Source organism: Sparus aurata, chromosome 8, assembly GCF_900880675.1.
Source record: "Sparus aurata chromosome 8, fSpaAur1.1, whole genome shotgun sequence".
Classification (NCBI taxonomy): Eukaryota; Metazoa; Chordata; class Actinopteri; order Spariformes; family Sparidae; genus Sparus; species Sparus aurata.
Genome location: NC_044194.1, coordinates 11,560,272 through 11,585,106, shown reverse-complemented (window position 1 = coordinate 11,585,106; position 24,835 = coordinate 11,560,272). Strand labels below are relative to the sequence as shown.

At 39.5% G+C, this 24,835-nt stretch overlaps 4 protein-coding genes across 6 annotated transcripts in view; 2 read left to right on the top strand and 2 right to left on the bottom strand.

Moving 5' to 3' along the window:
- The window catches only part of scaper (S-phase cyclin A-associated protein in the ER), a 64,566-nt gene extending 57,830 nt beyond the window's left edge, over window positions 1-6,736 (bottom strand). The window contains exons 1-2 of one of the 3 annotated variants that reach the window (XM_030427063.1): window positions 6,399-6,736; window positions 1,781-1,898 (exon numbers count right to left, since the gene is read on the bottom strand). In XM_030427063.1, coding sequence (XP_030282923.1) covers window positions 1,781-1,898; window positions 6,399-6,566 — 286 coding nt within the window. In that variant the 5' untranslated portion in view covers window positions 6,567-6,736. Of the gene's footprint in view, window positions 1-1,780; window positions 1,899-5,269; window positions 5,776-6,398 lie in introns of those variants that run through there. The other 2 variants (XM_030427064.1, XM_030427065.1) reach the window with 2 other exon arrangements.
- Window positions 6,737-7,760: 1,024 nt separating this feature from the next.
- rcn2 (reticulocalbin 2) lies at window positions 7,761-11,327 on the top strand. Its single transcript, XM_030427068.1, has 8 exons — window positions 7,761-7,845; window positions 8,346-8,486; window positions 8,581-8,683; window positions 8,772-8,965; window positions 9,058-9,171; window positions 9,276-9,369; window positions 9,484-9,623; window positions 10,143-11,327. The coding sequence occupies exons 2-8, from the start codon at window positions 8,346-8,348 to the stop codon at window positions 10,284-10,286; spliced, it is 930 nt and encodes a 309-aa protein (XP_030282928.1). The 5' UTR covers window positions 7,761-7,845; the 3' UTR covers window positions 10,287-11,327.
- pstpip1a (proline-serine-threonine phosphatase interacting protein 1a) lies at window positions 10,808-19,030 on the top strand. Its single transcript, XM_030427066.1, has 15 exons — window positions 10,808-10,955; window positions 12,072-12,172; window positions 12,268-12,342; window positions 12,468-12,502; window positions 12,595-12,701; window positions 12,817-12,879; window positions 13,372-13,476; window positions 14,861-14,906; window positions 15,178-15,257; window positions 16,062-16,160; window positions 16,362-16,458; window positions 16,616-16,703; window positions 16,831-16,916; window positions 17,751-17,857; window positions 17,964-19,030. Exons 1-15 carry the CDS (start codon window positions 10,926-10,928, stop codon window positions 18,093-18,095), a joined length of 1,251 nt encoding a protein of 416 aa, XP_030282926.1. The 5' UTR covers window positions 10,808-10,925; the 3' UTR covers window positions 18,096-19,030.
- Window positions 19,031-19,711: 681 nt separating this feature from the next.
- tspan3a (tetraspanin 3a) lies at window positions 19,712-24,548 on the bottom strand. Its single transcript, XM_030427069.1, has 7 exons — window positions 24,217-24,548; window positions 22,537-22,728; window positions 22,223-22,297; window positions 21,922-22,023; window positions 21,682-21,834; window positions 21,495-21,578; window positions 19,712-20,553 (listed from the first exon to the last, which is right to left on the bottom strand). Exons 1-7 carry the CDS (start codon window positions 24,277-24,279, stop codon window positions 20,461-20,463), a joined length of 762 nt encoding a protein of 253 aa, XP_030282929.1. The 5' UTR covers window positions 24,280-24,548; the 3' UTR covers window positions 19,712-20,460.
- Between the last annotated feature and the right edge of the window lie 287 nt (window positions 24,549-24,835).

The following is a 24,835-nucleotide window of genomic DNA, read 5'->3' as shown; positions in this document are numbered from 1 at the left end:
ACACAAACTTGCAGTTTGAAGTTTTTTAGCATTCATGGCATGAACTCAAGAGCAGCAAACAAGCCTCGAATAGAATAACTGCACTGACCCACAAAGAGGAGGCAGAGGCAGAGCCACGGCAAAAGTGAGAAAGTGTGAGGCTTTGGTGGGGGTTTCTGAGTGGGTTGCTCTAAAAGGAGCTTAAAGCCTAAATAAAGCAATGGGAGCTCTGTTATGCTGTACAGTAAACTATAGTGCTGACAAGATGGGTTGAAAAGTTAACATCTAAAATGGGTATGCTTTTCATTCAGGATTTCAGGAATTGCATCAAAAGCACTGTATAAACATGTCAAAGCCCATTACACAATATTCTTTTTCCAAACAGTGTGAACCACAGCGCAGCATTGACCTGTGCCTCCAAAAATGTTATGTTCTACATAACAGTGCACTGGGCATCGGTTTAAGCTTCAGCCTGCATGACAGATTCTCTACACTCTACCATCATTTATCAGTCTAGCCATGAGATGAAAATCATCATTGTGTTCTAGCTGATATTGTATTACAATGAAGAGCAGAGTCTGGCTTGGGTAAGATTACAGACTGTGTTTGACATTGCAAAAGATGGCCAATGTAAAGCACTGTAAAAAAAACTACAAAACTAAACACGTTTTGTTGGCTCAAAGATATGGTAATTAAACTTACAGTAAACATCATCCGCAACAGCAGTCGGGCAAGGGAGTTTTAAATTGAATTTATAAATAAAATAAAATAAAATGAAACAAAATGTTTTTTTTTTTCTCCAGAGGAGATGATGGAAGTAGTTAATGAATGAATCATCTTGCTTCCTTCTCCTCTAATCAAATCAAATGAAAATCATGTGTGGCTGGGGCACCACTTGGCGATGTCTTGGCCTGCTTAGTCCTCCTCCTGAATCAACATTCATTTATATTCTTTACAATCTACAAGGATCAGATATTCTCTCAATGAAATTTGTATACTCTGTGATTTTGTTGTTCTGTTCTGTACACTTGACGTCGATTGACATGCATGTATAATGCATGTCTGTCCCTCCTCTGTGGCTCTTCCTGAGGTCTCTTCAAAATGTTTCCCCCCTTACTAGAAGGGATTGTTTCCATTCTGGGAAGTTTTTCCTCACTCGAATTATGAGACTAAATGGACAGGATGTCATTCGCTGTATACTGTACAGACTGTAAAGCCCATGAACGTTTTTGAAATGCAAGAGTGCTGTTGCTTTGCATCCATGACACAGTATTCCCTTGTTCTAACTAATTTACTTAAAGCTGCTCCAAGAAGCCTTCATCTTTGTTGATTCAGGTAACAAAGTGAACTGAACTGTCTTAGTGAAACTTTTTTTTAGTACTGTACTGTATTAACAGGCTACAGAGCAGCTTCTTTTCTCTGGCCAAGACCACTCAATTCATCCACAACAGTCCACCATTTAAAGAAGTTATTTTATGACTTATCCAACTCACATAAGTAAGGTTCCAGCCCGGTGATAGACTGTATAGAAACAGCCAATTTTCTCCCTGATAGTCTTGTTCGCTTATGCACGTCAGATACATGCATCAATATAAGATTGAGACCTTTTCATAACCAGTTAAAAGTTCCTTTTTGTACCTTAAAATGAAGATTAAACATCACAATTCAATTAAGTTGTTATTTGATTTGACAGTTTGTATATGGGCAAGTAATAACTGAATTCAGGCGGGAAGATTTCTGTAAAAGCATTAACCTTGATCCATGCATGCACATAACATCTGCTTTGCGTGCAACTACTAACCTTCCTCCTCTTTGTTTTCTAGAGGTACGCTCCAGGCAATGAGGTTTCTAGCAGCACGGCCCTCTTCAGCAACTATCTTCCTCACCTTGTCATGGCTGTTGGAGCGCTGAAAAGATGCCTATGAGAGAAACAAATTCAACACATCAATGTTGCATCTTATCCAAGACACAAGGAAAGATGGTGTAGAGCAATATGACATAATGTTTTTTTATAAACAAATGTGGGATTCATGAGGTGACTTTCATTATAATATCACAATATGCTACCAAAGACAAGGCGTGTTTCACATTAGACAATTCTGAGAAACATGAGACAATGAAGCATCAGTGGAATAATGGACAAAAGGCTGAGGGGCAAGTCCATCACTTTCTATTTTGCGAAATCAAGAAATGCAGCATAGGCTCGTTTCATGGCCACAAGTATACTCTACATTTCTCTTTTTGCCAACAAATAACATGAGGAAATTTATAAAAAATAAAAAGTGGATGACATGTCCCTTCATTATGACAAACATGGGCAGCTGGCACTGAAGTAAACATTCACATACAAGGAAATGTTTTGAATATTTATTTACATTATTTTTAGTATAGTTTGACAAACATCCTTTCTATCTCTGACATTTCGTCTGATGTTGTCACGCAAGTTACAGTGACAGGTGACCAAATGAAACACAGTTACCTTACTTTAAGTGTAGATCATTTCAGTCATTTTCCCAACTCCAACACACAAGGTATCAGTTACCTTGAATCAAATTACCAGTTTCTCTTTGAACATTGTTGCAAACATTTGGGATAATGTGTGTACACAACTCAATGAGGTTACATCCTATGTCCTTATATTTGTAATAAAAATAATAAATCACACCAAATATGCAGGTGAAGACAGTCTCAAACCATACAAAACTCTGGTTAGATTTGCTAAAAACTGTAGTGCCCAGCTGTATTAGGATAAATTAGGACCTTTTTTCATAGTGAAATGTATTATAGGTAGGTAGACTGATGGGACTTTTTACAGGCATCTGTCAACTCCTATCACTGTTTTGCATTGAGGCTTCATAGCTCTTTTTAGTTTTATCTTCAGCTCCAAATGTATTTTTTAAATTAGTTTACGTTTGATGTTCAAACTCAACAACAGCCGATTAATCAGTCACTACCTGGTTGATAATCAGCTGCTGGCTTTTTCCAGCTCCATATCATTTATTATAATTCTGGTGTTTGAAAACCCACTATTGGTCAGCCTTTAATATTTATGATCCGTTTTAAAGATTTATGTCCTCAGTATGAGTCAGTAGGCTTGGTGTGCCACAGACAGGGTAGGGAAGTGGGAAAGTATTAAGAGACTGATATATTTTTGGTTTTGATCTTCTCATGGGATTTTTTGACAATAAAACAAGAAAATACATATATCGCATATCACCACTTTATTCTTGAAACCAAATAGTTAAATTACTGGTGATCAAACCAGTAACACTGCCTGAAGCAGGAGTATCGTTGCTATGGTTACCTCCATTTTGAAGAGTTATGTATTGTGTAAAGCAGTACAGTGCGATATCACAGACCAAGAAACAATAAAAGCTTTTTTAGCAAGTAAATCACATGTATCCTGCGTTTATTACATGCATTATACATTTTAAACATCAAATATGACATAAATATCATCTAAATACATCTATATCTGAGACTGTTAAATGTTTACCCATTTTCAATGTGTGCAAAAGTTTTTTCAGATTATTAAAAATCAATCAAGTACTAATTGCTATTAAACTTGCATAACAAAACCCTAATCCTTCCACTCTGGGAAAAATAGACTCTATCACAAGAGAGTGTTTTGCACAATGTCGTTTCAATAATTGGTCCCATCCCTGATGCGTGGTTGTCCACAACACTGCATCACACATTAAGTTTATGGAAGAGGTCTACTGGCACAGACTGTGAGTAGAAACAGCTAGAGGCAGAAGCTCTAAATATGCTATGTGCCCAGCATGCATCATGGTTGACCTACACACATTGACTATGCATCAGTGAACTTGACTATAACCTCGGGTGCGCCAGATAATGTGCACCAAAATAAATGCTGTGAGAAGTCATTCATCACATCCTTTACCTGATGCCCGGTGATGCAACATGGCATCAACAGCGGAGGGATATTCGGTCACGAAACAGTTTAGACAAACAGCTCATGCATAAATTCATAAACTAAATCTGCCCCAAAACCTGGAAGCATTTAATCATTTATAGCAATAACATTGACAAAAGATACACAGTGTACCCAGTGGCTTACTTGATATAATTTGGCTTTGTAATCTTACATGACTATGTATTCTGACTTATGGCAATCTAATTACAAAACAACACAGAAGCTAATACCTCGAGGCTTATCTTTCTGGATCTTCCAATCTGTGTGCGTCCTCTCACTGCAGAATAGCCTGTACCACTTCTGAACATATATGATTTAAGCTTGCGTTGACAAAGTCCTGTGCAAACTTGGCTATTTATGTCAGACAAATATAAAGATGTGGTTTCGGACTGTATATACATCGTTACCTGAAACCAACACAAAAAATCGAGAGCCAGTACTCCTCTTAATAGCAAATGAGTCATGGAACAAACCGTTCTGTCTTTTCCTGGCTGTCTCTCACTAACACCACAAGAAAGCTACAGCTCAAATTATTCCTCTACCACACTTGCAAGTGAGACAAAGATGGTGAGAGTTTATGTCTTATCCTGGAACAAGTGATAATTAGGCCAGGGTTTATGTAACTATAACATGCAACAATCTTGACGGACAATTCAGCTGATAGAATAATGTGAACATGACTCATTAACGGTTACACATGAAGAAACAGCATGCGTGTACTGCTCTGATACTATTTAATGTCCCCAAGGGAGATACCCAGCTGACCTACTTTTGATGAGCAAAATTCTTTACATGTCGAGTGGCCTGGGCTTTATTCGGCCAAGTAGAAAAGACTACAAAGAGATAAAAGAACATCAAACAACACTGGTCCCACTAAAATGTGCAACAGCTACTGAGGTGGGTCAGCATCAGTGCACCATGTCTCATCTAGAAAACTACAAATATTTACTCTGTGTTTCCTAGGAATCGCAGCCACTGGATGACAGACGAATGTTGTCAAAATACCACAGCCACTACTCACAACCGATTGCTAACTGGCTCAGCACCCTGAGGCAAAAAAGGCTTACAGCAACATTCTCTTGATCTATTTAATTAGCTGCAAACAAGCTGTCTCCTTGGTTGCACTGTAGAAAAATAAGATACACTGTAGAGGAGCATAATTTCTGTTATGGCCAGGCAAACCTTCCCCAAGAACCAGACAGAGTGCTTTTTTTTTTCTAGACTGCGCCGAGTAAGGGACAAGTGTAAGGTTTCCCTTTTGGTAAGGTCCACAAACAAATGCAAGTAGCAAGACAGTGGGTGAGAACTAGCTCAGCAGGAGAGACAAAAATCAAAAGACAAGATGATACCTACAGAATAGAAGTACAGTCTGTAAGCAGGTTCCTCGTCCTTATCCACCCCTGACATACTTTTGCAGCCCACTTCAGGCAACCTGTTCCCCCTCACCAGCTCCGCCACTTGTGAAAGGTGACATCGTCATCTGACGGCAGGACCAAAATAGACTCCTACTGTGTAGTCCACACTGCTATAGCAACTTGCCCAGCTGTGTCAACTCCTCTCCAAGTGGCGACTGCAAGAGACAAGCGCTCAGTAGCCCACCGGTAGTGCCTTTGACTGTCCTGTCTGTAATCTAGCCTGAGCCCTCAGTGCTCTGCTGAGTTAGCAGCCACTTCTTTGGCCGGACTCACTGCCTGCTGCTGTCTATCTGTCTGTCTGCCACTCTCCTCTGCACGCAGCCTCGTATATTTACAGCTTCTTTCCCCTGCTTTCCCTGCTCTGCATCAGAGCCCCCACTCTCCCTCGGTTTCTCATCTCTCACTCTCCTTCTGCCACAACACTGCGCAGTCATGTGAACACAGCAGGCCTGCCGCTCTGCCCCCCGTACTGTGTTGCCAGTGATGAGAGTATAGCTGCAGGCTCAGAGACAGTGTGTGCTAACGCAAGCCTGGCCGTGCACTAGGCACACAGGGTGATGCTCTGGATCTGATTGGACTCGGCACCCGATGATTCATGGGCTGCTAGGGGACAAAACACACAAGCCCACATGGTTTGTCTGCCTACAAATTGCAAAAAAGAAACTTGAGAGTCTGCATGAAGTTGGAACAAACAGAGAGTGGAGTATACCATTACCATCTACCACAGACTTGTCCTGTTAATTATTTTTGTGGTGCCCTGCACAACACGATCCTTTTTTTGCCACATTCTTTCTAATCAGAAGACAATAGATTTATGCACATCAATATCATGAAGCTTGTATGTATAGCAAAGGTGCTGGTGGAGGGGAAGATATATCATGAATTAGGGAGAGCAGCCAACATCACACCTTCGGCAGGTAAGGTCACTCAAAAATTCAAAATTCCTGCTGGACTTGTTAGCCAAGTTAGCTCGAGCTAGCTAGCACAGCGTATCTATTATATTGCTCTTCACGAAATTTCCGACTGTATTCCCTCTATTAGCAACGAGCCAACAAGTCACTACGTACCTTCAAAGCGGATATGGGTGAATTCTTGCTTTTGCCTCCTCCATGCGAGGAGCCTGAGCTGTTGCTACCAGACCTCTCCCTCCCGTCCCCACCTTGGCTGACTCTCGGGCCGAGACGGTGCTGCCCAGCGCCACGGCGTCGTCCATCGTGGCGGTTGTCTTTGGACATCGACCCGAGGTAAATTCAACGCTCAGTCGGTAAGAAATTGTTGTCTAAATAGGCCGTTGTCTTGTTGTTAGAGTTGATGGAAAAACATGTCAGATAAATACATGACAGTGAGGACAACCTAACGAGTAGGAAGTCTGTTGAGTTAAGTTTTTTGACAGACGTTAGGATTATCCAATAAATAAACCGAAACTTGGAAACGGCAGTCACGCAAGCCAATCATGTACAGGATAGTGTGGGTCAAAGGGTGGGGCATAATTTGGGGGCGGGACTTCAAACTGTCTTCCATAGCAACCATGATGATCGGGCGGGACGTTTGGTTGATGTCTCAGTATTTGTGAAGGTTTGTACAGTGAACAGGAAGACCAGAAAAGACGTGAACCTGCCTTCAAAACAAAAGCATTTCAGAGCGTACCTTTTCCCTTTGCTAATGTCTAAGGCTTTATTGTGCCCGGTTTAGCTATATGTTAATATGTTAATCTTGTAAACCTAAACATATAAAGCTGATTCTGATATAAATATATATAAATCATTACATGGTTTTACCCTAAAACATATTGTTGACCTGTACAATAATGTTGCTACCAGACCTTGTAGATGTCCTGCAAATAGACTAGTGAAAGAAAGTTTAAAAAAAATAAATAGTTTAGCTAACCACCAAGCTAAGTACCAAGTAACCAGATGATCTCAGATGTGCCCCAACTATGACGCTGTAAAGACAGGCCTCCAAAATTGTATAAATGTGTATATGTCCTCATTTTCAGATTGCATTTTACTGATAAAGGTACTATCACTTTGCCTGCCATGCTCAGATTATGAAAAATAATCAATAATCCTACACATCTAAAGAGTATTTTGTTCCCCACAAATAAAAACTACAGTCACCAGCCTTAAATCAAGTACAAACATCACTTTTGGGTGGTAGATTATTGACAGATGAAAGATTTTAGGGCTTGCACATGAAGCTCAGTCATCTCAAGTCCTGTGATTTTTCTTACGTGCAACACGCAAAACTGGTACCTAAATATTATAGGCCACTGTGCATCTCTTAAATGAAAACTTAAGTGTATACATTTTGTTGATTCATCTTTGTATAATCGTGTCAGCCGTGTCTAGATTATAGCCTGGGTCTACATGCATTGGTTAACATTTAAGTTCCAAAAAAGTTTGACATGTCCCAATAATAAAACCTGTATTTTGAAATCTGTGAACGGAAGTACGTGTATGCTCTAGGTTACTTGACGTCAAAAGCCTCAACCCACTGTACGAAGATCTTTACACGGTAACAACAACATCCTCCACTCACTTGTCAGCTTTGTTAACAGTACTTTATCGCTGGCTTCTCTGCGCTCTTGTCTTTAGTTTATCTGTGTTTATTTGTTTTGGCCAGCGCTGTCGATGTCGTCCTCCATTCTGCCTGCAACATTAGGTCTATCTGTCTCATTCTCATTGGCTCTCAGACAATAAAGTATGAACAGGAATTAATTCAAACTAGTAGTATAAGAACTAGTATGTCTATGAGGCTTTCTGCACCTTTATTCGCCTCCCTCTTCATCTCAGACGCAGCTGTTCCTGGTAGATTTCACTAAGATTTCATCATAATGCAGGACGTGGTTCACACAGTTTTTAATCTGTTTGAACTTCCTGCAGTTGACCACAAGGGCGCACAGTTGTAGTTTGGTACAACTGTTTTGCTCTGTGGTCAGTCCAGTTTTCAACCAGCAAACCACCTTGGGATGCTTTATAACCATTAGATTTTCATTTTATGGTGTCACTCCACAGATGGCATCCACTGCATTGTTGGTGTTGCTGCTACTGCAGTTTGGGTTTGGACAAAGCGCTCATAAACATCTTCATGAAGATCACTACGTTGACCAGCAGCACAACCCTGAGCATGACATGAACGTCCTGCTGGGAGATGAGGTTTTCTAAATGTTTCTACTCATTTTCCGACACCCTTCGACTCAGTGTCCCACTCACTCATCACCTGCATACATCTTGTTTTATGTTCTTCCAGGACACTGAGGAAATAAAGAAACTCAGCCCAACAGAACAGAGGAAAAAGATCACAGAAATTGTGAAGAAGATTGATACAAATGCTGACAATATGCTAAGTGCAGGTACAATTATATCTCACATGTGGAAAGTATGTCAAGATAAACAGAAGGGAAAGATGGTCACACTCAGTCGGCTGTGTTTTATCCACAGAGGAGATCACACTATGGATTCAGCACGTCTACAGAAAATACGCTCTGGACGATGCAAAGGAGCGCTTCCCTGAGTTTGACACCGACAAAGATGGTGTGGTAACATGGGAGGAATACAACATGGTCACTCATGACCAGCTCATTAGTTTTGATGACATCGCCTTTGAAGATCCAGAGCAACAGTCTCTCAGACATGTAGGTAAACTTTTACTGTCTCATTAACACGTACATTTTACCACAGATGGGTGTATGTGTAACACCTCAACATAGGCTCATATCCTCATTAGCTTCATCTCAAGGAGAGGAAGCGCTTTGACTTTGCTGACGCGGACAACACGTCCGGGCTTGACGTGACAGAGTTTCTGGCCTTCACCCATCCATCTGAAGTGGACCACATGGCTGTAAGATGAGTTTAGCTCCCACTTCTGCAAAACCTGATATGATAATGCATCCTTCCCTTTAAGTTCCATGTCAGAATTGATTGATTTATCCTTTTCTCTAATAGGATTTTGCCATTGAAGATGTGTTGGCTGAATATGACACAGACAAAGATGGATTCATCAGTCTAAGTGAATTTATTGGGGATGTGCGCGGTGAGGGTAAGGCCACAGAGATTCCTTTCAATCAATGAATGATCTGTTTGGTGTGGGTTACCTCTGCTGTGCCTATTAGTCATCCCATAAATCAGTGTTCACTTTTTTTTGGGTTATCAGAGGATTTCCCTTCACAGTGGGAGATTGAAGAAACAGTGCGGTTTAAAGACCTCTACGATCAAGATAAGGATGGGAAGTTGAACAGAGACGAGCAGCTGCGCTGGGTTGCACCTAACAGCTATGGCTCTGCAAGAGAAGAGGTATGACTCAACTGGAACAACTGGTGTGTCTGGATGTTACTGGCAGAAGAGAGTAAATTAACTGAAAATTCTTGAGTTTAAAGTTGACTTGGTGTACTTTTTCACTTTCCTCCTTTCCGTCAGTGTGTTATAAAGGTTCTTGAGCATGTAAAAGATTTTAAAAAGTTAAAGATCAAAGCCGACACCAACAGAAGCTCCTCTCTCCCACAGAAAACACTGCTCATGAAACGCCTAGTCAGTAATGTCACTTTTAATTCCGTGACTTTGTGACATCACACTACATCACAGAGTCACACATTTGCACAATTTCTGTCGGGCGGCTAATTTGGCACGTAAGAATTGATTTAGCACAGCTGCTCTGTTGTTGTTGGCAGTGCTGGCTCAGGTGTGTGTGAGCTGGCCAATCAAAGTAGACTGTGTGTTTTGAAAGGGAGGGGCTTTAAAGAGACAGGAGCTAAAACAGAGTATTTCAGACTGAGGGGGAATATAGAACCCAAACTTTTCCATGTCTTCCTGCAGGCTCTTCACCTCCTCAAAGAAATGGACCATGATGACGACGGGCAGATCTCAGAAGCTGAAGTTTTGAAAAATCAAGAAACATTCATGAACAGTGAAGTGACAGACTATGGCAGACAGCTACATGTATCACATGATGAATTGTAGCTAAACTGTATGTTTTTGTACATTTTCCCATTTGTTTCCATGCAGATGTGATTCAGTTTATGTCGTATGTTGTGCTTTGACATTAGACATGCGATCGTTGACCTTATCTGCGGTCAGTTTGTGAAACTGAATGTATTGGACAAAAACATAAAACATATATTGCAACACAAGCATGATACATCAGAAAGTCAGGCTACGTCAAAGGGACTACAGTGGTGTTTCAGCATGTCTGACCAGATCTGAAATATGAGAACTTTCACAAAGGAGTATGTGTGTTAAGGCTGTTACATCACATTGCATAATACTGTAACACACTCCCCTGAAAAAACAGATAGTTTGTTCTGATAACAATAATAGAGCAGGTTTGTTGAACTGAAGCCGTAATTACTTTTCCTTTCACATGGACGAAAAGCGAACTAACATGAGTGTAAGTCCAGTTGTGGTAACAGCTGACATGTTGCAGCTCTTCCTCATTCAAATCAAATGAGTAAGTGGAGGCTGTTTGACGGCTGGTTTCCTGAATGTGTGATGAACCGTTTCACTTGCAGCGAGCGACAGCGAAATTCGCTGCTGTGTGTTACAGAGTGACTCTTGGTTGGGTGGATTCTCCAACGGGGACTATTTTTAACCGCTGCCAAGATGACATTACAATTTAAAGATGCCTTCTGGGTGAGTTGGATTGATTCCAGTGATTCCTAGACTTTGTTTTGTGATGTTATGTTGAAGCTGACCATGAGTTTAAACTGAGCTGTGGAGTCAGTGGTGTTGCATTCGGTGTATTCACTGGAGTTATGAGGTAATATCTTGTCACTTCTGTTGTCTTGACATTGTCGACTTTACCATGTGCCGGATATGTGTTTGGTTATCTGGAGATGATCTTTTTTAGCTAAAGACTTTGTCCTTTCTTTACACTTCTAATCGTTGCTTTCCTGTTTCTCACTTTGACACTTACTGAATGGGTACAAAGTTGTTACTTTGAATAAAACATTCACTTTATTTTTGTACGCAGTCTTGACAAGAAAATTAAAAAATATATATATATTGCTGGGTTTGGAGTACTATGTCGATCTAAAACCAGGTGTGTCACACAACTTAAACAGCTCTTTCTCAGTACAACTTTTACTTTGAAATTGCTTGAATTCTATAGCTTTATGGTGGTTACCATGTGTCCTGTATCAGTATTGGATTTCCCTTTAATCAGGCTAATTTGTTCTTTCTAATATAACGTGTGTGCAATACTGCAACAGACCAAAACTGAATATCCATTTAATTCCGTTATCAACATGGTGTATTTTTTTTTTCTATAACCACAAGCAAAGCATGTGGAACTGGCTAGTTAAATTGTAGCTTAAGCTTACTTTGTGACGTTGTGTGCTTCCTTTTTCCTCTTTTATTCTCGCCCCGTTATCAGTATTCTCATGTAAATGCTAATTCAATAACAATAGAAATGAACATCAGAGATTTGTACATCATCATTTTTACATCCTCCACACTCAAATTTCAGAAAAGTAAGAACACTTTGTGCACAAAAGGGGATTTCTGGTGTCTCTCCTACTTGGCTTTCCATTCAGAACCGAGCAGCGACCGCATGTGTTAATTTCCACTGTGGTGAGATACCACTATAACACTTAGACACACAAAATCTCTTTGATTACTAAAGCAATACAGAGACAGCACACTTTCCCTCCAATTGACACAACCGTTCAGATTAATAGCATTTATTTAGACCTAGTGTGAAAGTAAAGAAAGTATGAGTGAATCATGGTTGAGTATTTATGCTTCCAGGGAGAAGACTTCATTAGTAATATAGGCTACGAGGTCATCAGTCAGAGGCTTCAAGATGGACGACGGACATGCAAAGACATAGAGGAGCTCTTGAAAATGAGGTGGGCTAATGAATTTCTTGAAAAAAAGGACATGCATGAGACATTTTGTCCACAGGACCATGTGGTTCAGCTGCTCTGTTGTGGTTTCTATCTAGGGCATCAGCAGAAGAGAAATATGGCAAAGAACTGGTCACAATCGCCCGCAAAGCTGGGGGCTTATACGAGATCTGGTAGGTGGCATTGATATACTCATCAAGTCTGAGTCAACCATTCCAAGCAATACAGCTTTCCGCTGTAAAATGCGTGAAGCTGCAGCATCTTTAACGAACGGCCTGTGTTCATTTTGTCTTCACAGCACTTTGAAATCGTCTTTTGATGAAATGAAAACACGTAAGCACAGGATATGTTTCCTGCGTCATCTTTTTCTTGTGCACGTCACGCAGTCCTGAGTTTTTAGTTGCATGTTTTGGTGTTTTTTTCAGAAATTGAAAACGTAGGGAACATGCACATTCAGCTTGCTGGCATGCTCAAGGAGGAGGTGAAGAGAATGGAGCAGTTCAGAGAGCGGCAGAAAGAACAGAGAAAAAAGGTATACGCTTCTGTGGCATTTGCATCGGAGGAAATCTAAAAAGAGTAGTCGCTCTCGGTGTGTTTTTTCTAATGATTGTGGCTTCTTTTTCTTTGCACTGTCCTTCACTTCTTAGTTTGATGTCACCATGGAGAAGGTCCAGAAGACAAAAGTCTCACTCTACAAGAAAACAACAGATGTAAGGTCAATTTATATTGTCATCGTGACCTCTACTATCACATGTCGTTGTTTCTGTTTCATCAATTGTATTTATATTACTCTTTATATAAGTATGCCAGTGGTGACATGCATGGATGACATCAGGTGCAGTTTATAGTGCAGCTACATCCTGCTTGTATAAAAAGTGTATGATGTGCAGCTTTAGGCCTTATTCTGAGAAGCACTGCTCTGTGTATTTAACATTTGTAAGAGGAAGGAATAAGTAAAAACATTGTTGTCACACAGTAAGGAATCTTAGATCATATTTCTTTTCTCTCTGAATGAGGAAGTGAGATCCGACTTGATACACTTTGTTTTCCTGCACATGCATGGCTCCTCTTTTCTTGACTGAACTTGCCCCCTACCCCTCCACCTCCCCTTTCCTGTCGAGGGTTCACAGAACAGAGTGTCGATGAACAGAGCAGGGGTGTTAATGTTTCATATGGTTTCTGTTCTCTTTCTCCTCCTGTAGTCTAAAAGATCCTACGAGCAGCGCTGCAAGGAAGCAGATGAAGCAGAGCAAACCGCAGAGAAGATGGGTAACACTCCCACAGCCACACCCAAACAGATCGAGAAGGTAAATCTAGTGCGAAAGGTTCAGTGCGGTGATTTCATTTCCGGCTTGACTTTCTGAAATGATTAGCATTATTTCCAAAGAATGAATCTCTAAAGATCTCCTCCAGACCTATTTAATACATATAATAATGCTCTGCTCAATTTTCAGTTTGCTAGTAAAAAAAATCTTCAAATTAAATCTACTCCTTCTCCCTTCCTGAAAAATCCAAAATCTATAATATGCAAATAATATAAAAGAAGAAAGTAGTATAGAGCATGTTCCAGAGAAAGTTGCATGTAATATGACAAATGTGATGTCACTCAGTGACATGCTGCATTGTGGGTAATGTAGACCCACGGTTGTGAAAAGCATTCCACGCCATTGGACTCCTCATGGACAGTTTCAAAAACAAAATCGGTACAACAGAACCAGAGATATCACCATTTTTATTCCGAGCATGCTTCCTCCTTTTCAAAACATATCGCCTACATTACCCACAATGCAATTAAGCCACTGTGTGACATCAGTGGAGGCAATTTATCAGATTACATGCAGCCACAAAAGGCTTTATACTACTTTTTTTTCTTTCCACATATGCAGTAGTACTCCCAGAGACCTGTAAACACATTTTAATGTGTAAAATTGGTGGTGTTACCCTTTACGCACACGTCTCCTACTTTATTTATGGTCCCCTCTTAGTGTACAGCATGTGCCGTGGATATTAAAAGTTCCCATATCACAGTTGAGTCAGCTGTATATTAGACTGTGATTGCCAGTTGTGATATTGCAAAATCCAGCTTGCACACACATGTGCATGTCTTGAGCTTTAAGGTGAGCACAAAGAAACTTTTACCCTTCAGGAGAGTAATTGTATAAACAGTCTTCTGGCTTTAAACATTAAACTTCTCCCACAAAGGTCTGACAAATTAATCATAAACATGTACACTGTACAAAAGTCAGTGTGCTCCTACTTCCGTTTGTTGTAACTGTCACTGACATGCGAGAGTCTATCAGGCATAAGCACTGCTTACCATATATCAGAATAACTATAGTAAATGTGCATACTCTTTACAAATAAGAAGAAAGATTTATTAAGCAGAAGAAAAAACTTGAATTAAGATGTATTTTTAAAGAAATTGCTGTCGTTGACAGCCAGAGTGATGGTTTCTCAAACAACACTGACAGTTATTCCACAGTTACTCCATAACACATTGGGAAATTCAATTCTCTTTTTCTCTGACTACATCCTTTGATTCAGTCAATTATAGGCTGTTTGTTTGTTTCACAGTTTCTGGTCACATTTAAAATGTAAATTTGCAAAGATTATGCTCAAAACTGTAAATCGTGTCGTCTTTTATAGTGTTTGCATATATAGCGTGTCATTCTGTGTATTCTTCTTTTCCAGATGAACAACAAATCGAAACAGTGCAGAGAATCTGCAGAGGAGGCTGGTAAGGACAAACAATAAGTGGGACGCTGTATTTTGGCCGTGGTAGGAAGCTGCTTCGGTTTTTATCAGGAAACTTTTTTTTTTTTTTTTTTTTTTTGAGGATGGCAGTTAAATTAACTTCCTTTTTATTGTGGGCTCTAGAAATATGTTACAGTGCAGTTTATAAAACTATATGTTATATTTTGTATACTGACAAGAAACCTCAAAGTTTAAAATCTGTTATAAAATCTTGATTTATTCTCTTAACTATTAACTCCTTCACTTTCCTTTAGAGAAACAGTACATATCAAACATTGAACAGCTGGAAAAGATTCGCCAAGAATGGGAATCGACACACATCAGCACGTGTGAGGTAACGTGTGGCCCTGCGAGTTGTATTTCTCCTCTCACTCCGTTTGTCAAGTGAGGAATTTACACTGTGGTTTGATGCATTTAAAAAATGTACCGAGTTAGACCAATAGTGGCAATACCCGAGGCCAGGGCTGTCAATGAGGATGTGCAGTACTTCCTAAAAGCAGACTATAGAGTGAGTCACTGATCTACCGAAAGGTTTCCGGGCCACTTAAACGTGATAACATCAACAATACTGAGGCAGCTATTCATTTACTTTAATCACACCTATTCAAAAGCCTGCAACACAGTACGACAGACACACGCAATACACCAGAAGAGAAAAAATACACAGAGCAAAACAGGAAAGACAGTTTTACAGCACTGTTACTTTATATCAGAAGTGTGCATACACTGTAAAAAAAAAATCGTCTTTACTAAAGACGTTAGTGTCCAAGCTGCATTAAAACTTTAAGTTGACTGAATGCGTAAAGACAAGTTGAGGTCATTTTGTAATAACTTAAAACAAATGTACTTATCTCAAAATGTATTAAAGATGCGCAGCAAGTTTGCATCACATATATTTTCCTCAAACTATAAAAAATAAGGATCTCAGGAGACTTTAAAACTCTCAAACAAACTCTCAAACAAAGCAAAAGTTTTATATACTTCAAGCTGACTGAATTTAAAATTCGGTCAACTTGAAATATATAGAACTTGTATATTTACGTCAAGTTAATGAGAAAATATTTGTTGAGCCAGATGATTTTTCACAGTGTACAGTTTGTGTAGTGTCATTTATGCACAGTGCTTCAATGTTTTGCAGATGTTTCAGCAACAGGAAGAAGACCGACTCAATGTACTAAGGAATGCTTTGTGGGTGCACTGCAACCATTTATCAATGCAGTGTGTGAAAGAAGATGAGGTGTGTGCAGCTGTTCTCACACCTTTATGTAGATAGATAGATAGATAGATAGATAGAATTACTTTAATAATCCCAGACTGGGAAATTATTATTATTGTTATTATTATTATTATTATTATGTGACAGACTTTCAGACCTCAGAAATGTCCGGCGTATGGCTCTGTGCGTCTAAAACTCATTCTGGACAAATTGCTCTTTTAGTGTTACGAGGATGTGAGGAAATTGCTGGAAAATTGTGACATCATCACGGACAACAACTGCTTTGTGGAGATGAAACAAACTGGCTCAACCCCCCCAGGTGAGGCACCTGCCCTGCCGCCTTCCTGATTTTGATTTGAATATGTTTCAATATGAAAATTTCCACGTAATCTCCCAGCCGCTGCTGAAATGCTTGGCACCATTGGAAATAGACAATGTATTGTAAAACCTCTAAAGCATTTGAATTTTTTAATTAGCTCCGATTGAATACCAAAATTACTACGAGAGGGATGCTACAGCCGACAGAAACGGAAGCGCTGGATTCGTAGGGGGAGTGATGAAAAGGTCAGAGTAACGCAGTGCTTTGCATTGTGTAATTCAGACTAATATTGATGGAGATTATGACTATGCTTTTCTATCCTCTCAATATATTTTTGTGTATTTCTTACTGAAGGCTTTCTCCAATTTGTAGGTTTTCAAGTCTTCTCCAGGGGAACTGTTCTGGTGGCTCCAAATCCAGTCTCAATGAACCAGTCGCCCAATCTACTGGTACAGTAGGTGAGTAACAGAATTTTCAAAAATGATGAGAGACATGACTGCAAACTAGATAATGTACTTGTACTTGGGGGGGGGGGGGGGGGGGGGGGGGGGGGGTTGGAAACATTGTGGAGAAGCTCAGTTAATTTAGAAAAATAAATAAAAATACAGTTTTGACTTGAGGAGTAAAAACACATTTTTGCGTCTTTGAGGAACATTAGAAGCACAAATAGGGCTATAAATTGAAGTACATTTATTTTTACATTTGCAAAAAAAGAAAACAAGGTATGACAGACATTCCCCCAAAATAACTTGAACCTGATTCTGTTTTCACACCTTAACCACCTCAGCCAGTCCAGAGGCTAGCCAGCACCGCACAGATGAGTTGCAATGAATTGCTCAGAATAATCAAGGCTAGTTGAGCTCATCTTATAATAGAACTGCAATGATTATTCACCAACTCTTTCTATGATAAATCCTTTTGACAAATTTCTTAAGAAGAAAGTCAAAATTCTCTGATTCTAGCTTCTTAAATGTGAATATTTTAGATTTCTTACTCCTGTGTGACAGTAAACTGAATATCTTTGCATTGTGGATAAAACAACACATTTGAGGAGCTCATCTTGGGCTTTTTCTTACATTTCATAGACCAATTAAGAAGAAAACAAATCAACAGATGAAATGGCAATTATGATAATCGTAAACCATAGTCTAACATGACCTACCATCAAATAATTTCATTAATTTTGTCAATAATCTAATGAAATTGCGATCACTGGTTTGAGATTAAAGCTGCAAAGTACGACCTGCTTCACGCTGTAACTGAACCTCTGCTGGCTCTGTTTTATATTTCAGACTCCTCAGCAGAAAGATCAGAAGGAGTGTACGCCTCCATTCCTGTATTTCAGTCCTCCCAGCAGAGCAGCGAGCAGTTCAAGGTCGTGTATGACTACGAGGCACAGGTCAGCTCCTTGGCACAGATGTCTAACCTCTACATAAGACAATTGTACTGAACCTTGTTCATTTTCATGGATATGTTTTGGATTAATTGTTTCTGTGCCTGTTTAGGGGGAGGATGAGCTCTCTGTATCTTACGGCGACGTTGTGGTTGTCATAGAACAAGGTGAGGATGGCTGGTGGACGGTGCAAAGGAATGGCCTCACTGGATTGGTTCCAGGCTCTTACCTTATAAAAGAATGAGTTTACCTGAGAGCTGAGACTGTATGACTATGACACTTTCTCATGTTATGTTTTGTAAAGGTCTTGTCATTTTACTTTTTCTTATACTTTCAACTCATCTGTCGTTCATAACGATGTTACACGCATCATTTAAGCCCCCATGCGTAGGATTTCAGCACCCCCTACAGTGCAATCATTAGACACATGGACTGTATACATGCAAACTTATATTCCACTATTGTTCCAAATATGACAAGATTTTGAATTTGATATGGATCATGTAAACGGCACATTCTGAGTCGAGCCTCATTTCAGATGTAAATTTTTGCTATTAAGACATGTTGGACGTGAAGATATATTAGTTGTTTTTTTTTCCAGAGCATTCTTTGGACATGTGTACAACAAATTCAAACTATTTGTATTAATTGGTGATTTCACTACAGATTAAAACACAAAGCCTCTAAGCTAGTAATGGTCAGCTCTGTGCGCTGACAAGGATGCACTGTACACAAACCAACAAGCCACGGTTTCTGAAAAAACGCAATATTTTATGCATGTTGACAAAGTCTCTAAGAGTACATGGATGCATGTACAAAGGGCTGGCTCGTGCAATTAGAATGAGAAAATGCACAATAATCCTACAGACAGGGGCTTTTACATACGGTAGCATGAGACAGTGTTGAAAGGTGACTTATTTATTGCTATGGCACATATTCATATTACTTTGCCCTTACAGCTGGTGTGTTGAGTGCTCCTCATTCCATTGACAGCTGGGAGACTTTAGTGATCTGTTGCACAAGGTCACTGCACTAAGTTTGTTCATATACTGTGGTTTTCTTTTACAGCCCTACATGTTGGGCAGAATGTTTGGTTTTGGTTGTCGGCCTGTATATAATTTCTATTTGTAGTAACTGTTTCTACCCTGAATGCTTAAAAAGAAAAACTTTTTTGACAAAGCGTGACTAAGTTGTATTTATTTGAAATGAAAGACCATTTAATTTGTTTGCAGCCCCTGCTCTGTAAGAAATGACATTGCTCTATTATTTCCTCTTCATTGTAATCAAGACCAGACCAGAACAGAACAGTCTAAACAAAGTAGCTGAAATGTACCCGGGCTGTAATTCTTGGGTCATGTGTCTGAGCAGTCCGCAAAGATATCTGGTTACTCCGCAGCAGGTGATTCATTGCTAAACTTGGTCATTTGGCCAGTCATTTTAGCGTGTCTCAGGCGCCAAAATAGTTGTTCGCTGCCCACAAGTTGTTTCAGAAGCGAGCACAACTTGGTCTACTGATTCTCGAAGAGCTTCAATATGATATTCACACAGGATGTTTAGAGCTGCAACAATTAATATATTAGTTATCAACCATTAAATGAATCACCAACTATTTTGATTCTTGATTCCTCAGTCTAAATCTTTTTTTTTTTAAAGAAAAAAAACTGTCAAAATTCTGTGATTCTAGCTTCTCAGATACTCTTTATGACAGTAAATTAAACATATTTGGCCTGTGGACAAAACGAAACAGTCAAGGATGTCATCTTGGGCCTTAGGAAAAACAAATTTCACTTTCTGGGCCACAATTTCATCTCTTTGTAAAGACCTAAGAGAAACTGAACCAATAAATAAGAAATGCACTCATTTAATTTAAAACTTTTTCCCACTTTTTTTATTGACGTTCTTGAGTCTTGCCATTGCTACATATCCGCAAATCAAACTTTAAAACCACCATCAGGAGACAAAAAAATCAAGCTGCTATAGGCCAAAGTCTATCTAGAGTTAAGTATACATAACTACTTGAAAAATCCCACATACCAAAGGGGATCACAAGGGCTGATTCTTAGAAGAAAAGCCAGTTAAATTACATGTTTAGGGCTGTGGTGTCAACTAGTTCTTGACGGAATACTGCTGGTGAAACATTTCAACCAAAACTGAGCTGTTATAGGTGTAGTAGGAGTATAATAGTAGTAGTTGTAGTAGTAGTGGTAATGGGGCCTCAGGGTAGAATTATACAATCTTACTTTCAAGAACATGACAGATTTAAATATAAAATATTGAAAGCAACACATGTAGTGCAAACTAACATATGAGGAAATTACTCTGTCCATATTTCACTCCATACATAACTAACAAGGTTTGAGTTTAGTAAGATGGAGGTCTGCACCCTCATGCCATCCTCAGAGTAACAGAATGCTTTCCACACCTCATTTACGTTGACCATGAAAGAATTTGGTCAATAGCTTTTTTTTGGAAAAACAGGTAAAATATACATTAACTCAGTGTGGTTAGTGTTTTTAAGGTTAGAGTGGTAATATATTATTTTTCATGCTCTCACCAAAGACGAAAGTAATTTCTGACAGTGTGTACTGTGACGAGAAATGTGTTTTCCTTTATGCGTAGGTGCCCCCAGTAATGAGAGGCTCGTAGGGAGGATCTCTGCCGCTGCGGCACAGCACGACACATGCACAAAGCATCCCCAGCATCTAAAGAGAAGAGACAGACGTCTTATTAGTGATATTCTAGTTCTGTTACAACCCTTCAGAAATGTACTGGCACAGAATTCCACCGTACTTGTATAAATTGCACAAAGTATAGGGAACAGGTGGAGGTAAAAGTTTGGAGGAAATTATTTGCCTTCTCGTTGAGACTTGGATGAGAAGATCAATATCACGCTTGTGCTTGTTTGATGATTATATGGAGCCAGGAGACTGTTTAACAGAACATAAAAACTGGAGGGGATACAGCTCACCTGTCTCTGTCCACGAGTGAAAAACAAAACCAACTAGCAGCAGCTCTCAAGTTCACTTATTGACTCATTTACATATGAATTGCTTAATGTGTAAACACAATAAGTGGGCCAGCTGTTAACAGGGAAACCTGTAGAATTACTGCAAAAATGCTTATAATTATGAGTATAATTATAGTGAATCTGGGAAATCCAGCAAATAGGAGGATAAGCATTTTTCTCCATGTGAGTAAAAAGAAAAGAGTGTGCAGATTTGAAAATGTATATGATGGCACTGGTAACTGACCTTCAAAAAAATCCACATATTTATAACCACAATGGAGACAAAAATGTTATTTCTACTCTCTTATTAACCGAGAGCAGCGCAGAAAAACATCCAGCAAGCTGCTTCTCAGCTCAAATGACAAACATCACCAGCGGACGTGTCGGCTGTCAGGGATTAAAAGTTAATTCTGTGAGTAACTTGATGGCAGGCCAAAATAAAACTTGGCCTTGTGTCTGCAAGGTAGTGTTCTGTACTCTACATTTGCTTATACTTAATCGTTTTGAGCTGAGACCGTCATTATTTGGTCAGATACATATTTTTTAAAAAAGATATTTAAGTATTAGACTGGATGTTTGACATTCAAAACTGGTGACGTGTGTAAAAACGCCTATCTTGATGAACGTGACATTTACCTGGATGGCAGCAAATGTCAGCGCAGTCCAGATGACGTACATCATGATCTCCTTCAACTTCTTTACAATCAGAGCTTCACAACCCTACACAGTACACACACAGACAACACACAAATTAAACTATGACTATGAAGGCACAGAAAATAAGTTGTATTTGAAAACTTGACAAATTAGGAGGTGGTTTTACTTCTTGATAGAGATCTTCAGGATGAGTGAAGGACCCCGTGCAGCTTCCAACATTACTTTTGCAGCAGCTTATTGGTACGCTATTGTTTTTGGATTCTTCATACCAGTGTGTATACTGCCAGTCTGAGTAATTGTGGATCCCACAACACTGAAGCTGTGAAAACAAAGACTCAAGATTAATGTCTACTACTCGTTCGGTCAGAACAATTCTAACAGGTTTACAGGGGCTTTCTGTCCTCACCTGTCTCTGAACATAGTCGATGGCACGGCTCTGGGCGTTGCTGTTGGTGCCATTGTACTCGTCATACACTTTCTTGATGGAGCTATTTACTTCGTCTTCAACCTGTCAATGGTTAAAAAGCGTGAGATTGCATATTTGATGACGCAGTTCCTTGAGCTTACAATGCAACGTGATTGTGAACACATCTGTAGTTGATGGATGGTTGCTGCTGTTCAGGTTGGGTGTTAACCAACTAAAAGTTCAACATCAAAGAAGACAAAGAAAAACAAACATGCCCAGACTTGTATTTGATTTTGCTCACCCTTGCTCTGTAAACATATCCAAGCACCACAACGGCAACTTCGGTCATGAATACCAGCAGGAGAATGACGACAAACTGTGGATTGAATTTCAAGATTTAAAATGCAATGCACGGACGACAAACACTGTGGAAAACTAACATGCATATAAAAGGAACACCTTTATTGTTCGACAACACTTGTAAGAACAGGGTTCAATGACAGACTTTTTCTGCAGTTTCTGTGTCTGCTGTTTCAAAGTTAATCTTTTATTAGCAGTTAAGTGCACAAAGGCATCAGTAGCCTCATCTATGCAGCTGTTAATTTGTTTACTGACCGTTGTAAGTCCACAGTAGCTCTCTCTCACTGTAGCACAGCATCCAATGAGCCCAATAATGAAGAGGAGGGCTCCAACTGCGATAATGGTCACAGCCGGGATGAGAGTGTACACGTCTTCGAAGAAGTGGTCGTAGTCGTCGTATGTAATGAAGACATAGGCTCCAACATAGCACAGGATACCAGCAGCGGCCTGTGGGAGAAATAACATTTCTTGAAACTCAATATTAGCCAAAGAAACTCATTTGCCAACTATTTTGATTATTCATCCATTTCAGTCCGTTTTCAAGCAAAAATATCAAACATTTGCTGGTACCAGCTTTTTAAATGTGAGGATGTGCTGCTTCTTTGGATTTTAGACCGTTGGTTGGACAAAAGAAGCAACCTGAAGATGTCATTTTGGCTCTGGGAAATTGTGATGAGCATTTTACACATAAAAAAAAATTGATTGAAGTTTTACACGTCTCTTTTTTACTTGTGTAAAATACCTGGGTTCTGCTCCAAAACTGATAAACACGACCAACAGTATGTTGTGTTTGGGTTTATAGCGGGTTACTGCAGCAGCATACAGCAGATCATCACAAACATTCATTTAGGAGAAGTGTTAAAACAGTAAGAACATCCACAGCTAAATAAAATGGAAAGTTAAAATTATAATCTAGACAAAACAAACAAGCAAATAAAAAACACAAGCATAAAGCCTGCCTAGTGTGTAAAAGTGCTTAACAATTGAGCAAAATGAACAGTATTTTAGCTGCAAACCACTTATTGCACTAGCACCAAATCTAAGACCAACAGGAATAAAGGTGACCCAAATACCAAAAATGACTTACTGGCGGCAGCGCTTCAAAACAATTACAGACCAAATACTCCACAGCTATTTTAAAATGCCTGTATTTTTACAATACTCCACTGCTTTCATTTGCAGGTTCACATTTTACAAACAACACACACTGATATGATTTTGTAGGTTAAGAAATATGTAAAATATGTAGTCAAAATGAGCTCCACTCCAAACCACCTAAACATTAATGCTTCAGTTAAAAAAAAAAAAAAAAAGAAAAGAAATTATTGGAGTTTGTGATAATTTCACACTAAAATGTTTTAATACTTAGAAAGGCCAAGTAAAAGTCAGCAAAAACCAACAGCAAAATGTACTTTAGGTAAATAAAAGCTCTGAATACATTACATTAAACACCTGTCATGTGTGTTTGTGTTCATAATGCCTGGAGCTACAGTTTACACAGGATGATCTGAGAGCTTTATACCCAATCACATACAAATTTCTTCACTTGTTTTAACTAAATTGTGCAACTGTCAGCACTTTCAGCTGAGTCATAATCTTTGCTGCTTGGTGGATTAGGGTTAGACTACATATACAACCCTCAGGGAGGGTCAAAAAAGTGATAGTTTGACTTCAGTAAGCGACACTGCAGCTCCTTTAAACAACGGGTATTTGTGCTCTACAGCCTGAAGTGGGCTTTACTTATTATGTTGTTAGCAGGTAATCATTAAAAACCTGACATCTAATGTGTTTGTTACTGCCCTGTCATAGTAATCCTTCCCCGGTTGAACGAAGGTCGGCTGCCGCAGCTAGCAGAGCCGCTGACTGGACGCAGCTAGCTAGCTGGTGCGCTGTCTGTGACGCACGTTAAAAACTGCCAGAAAGCCCCGAACTCACCCAAAATATCAGGTTCAGAAAGACCAGGACCGTCTTGGACGACGTGATGCCGCACTGCCCCATCTTCAACACGGGTTTTCTTTAAACGCTTGTAGGTGTTGGGAAATGCAGCAGGCTCCTACTCAGACATGTCCCGGCCAGCTCCAGCGCTCACACTCCATATCCCAGCTGTCTGTCACTGGAGCAGGTTGCAGCGGCGCCACCAGGTTAACAACAACATCAACAACAAACCCCCCAGAAACAATCTACCTCACCACCTTTAAAAGATACTGAATACACTGAATGTGAGATTTTTTTTGTTGCTAACAAGAAGCCTTTGCTGATGACATATGCAGTCAACTATATTAAAAAGATAGATTTGAAAAGTATGTTAAATATAGTCGAAATGGCTGTTGAGTGTTGTACTGACATCTAGTGGTGAGAAATACAACTGTTCCTCATACATAAAACATTTCAGAGTATCAGTCCCACTCCGGGATCACTGGTCAGATTACATGACCTAAAAATACAAAGAGGTATACTGGTGTTACAATAGAAATCCAGAGATAAGGTGGTCATTAAATATATTTAGATTTATTTTTGTATTTTTTTTGTCTACTATGTGTAACAGAATATTTTT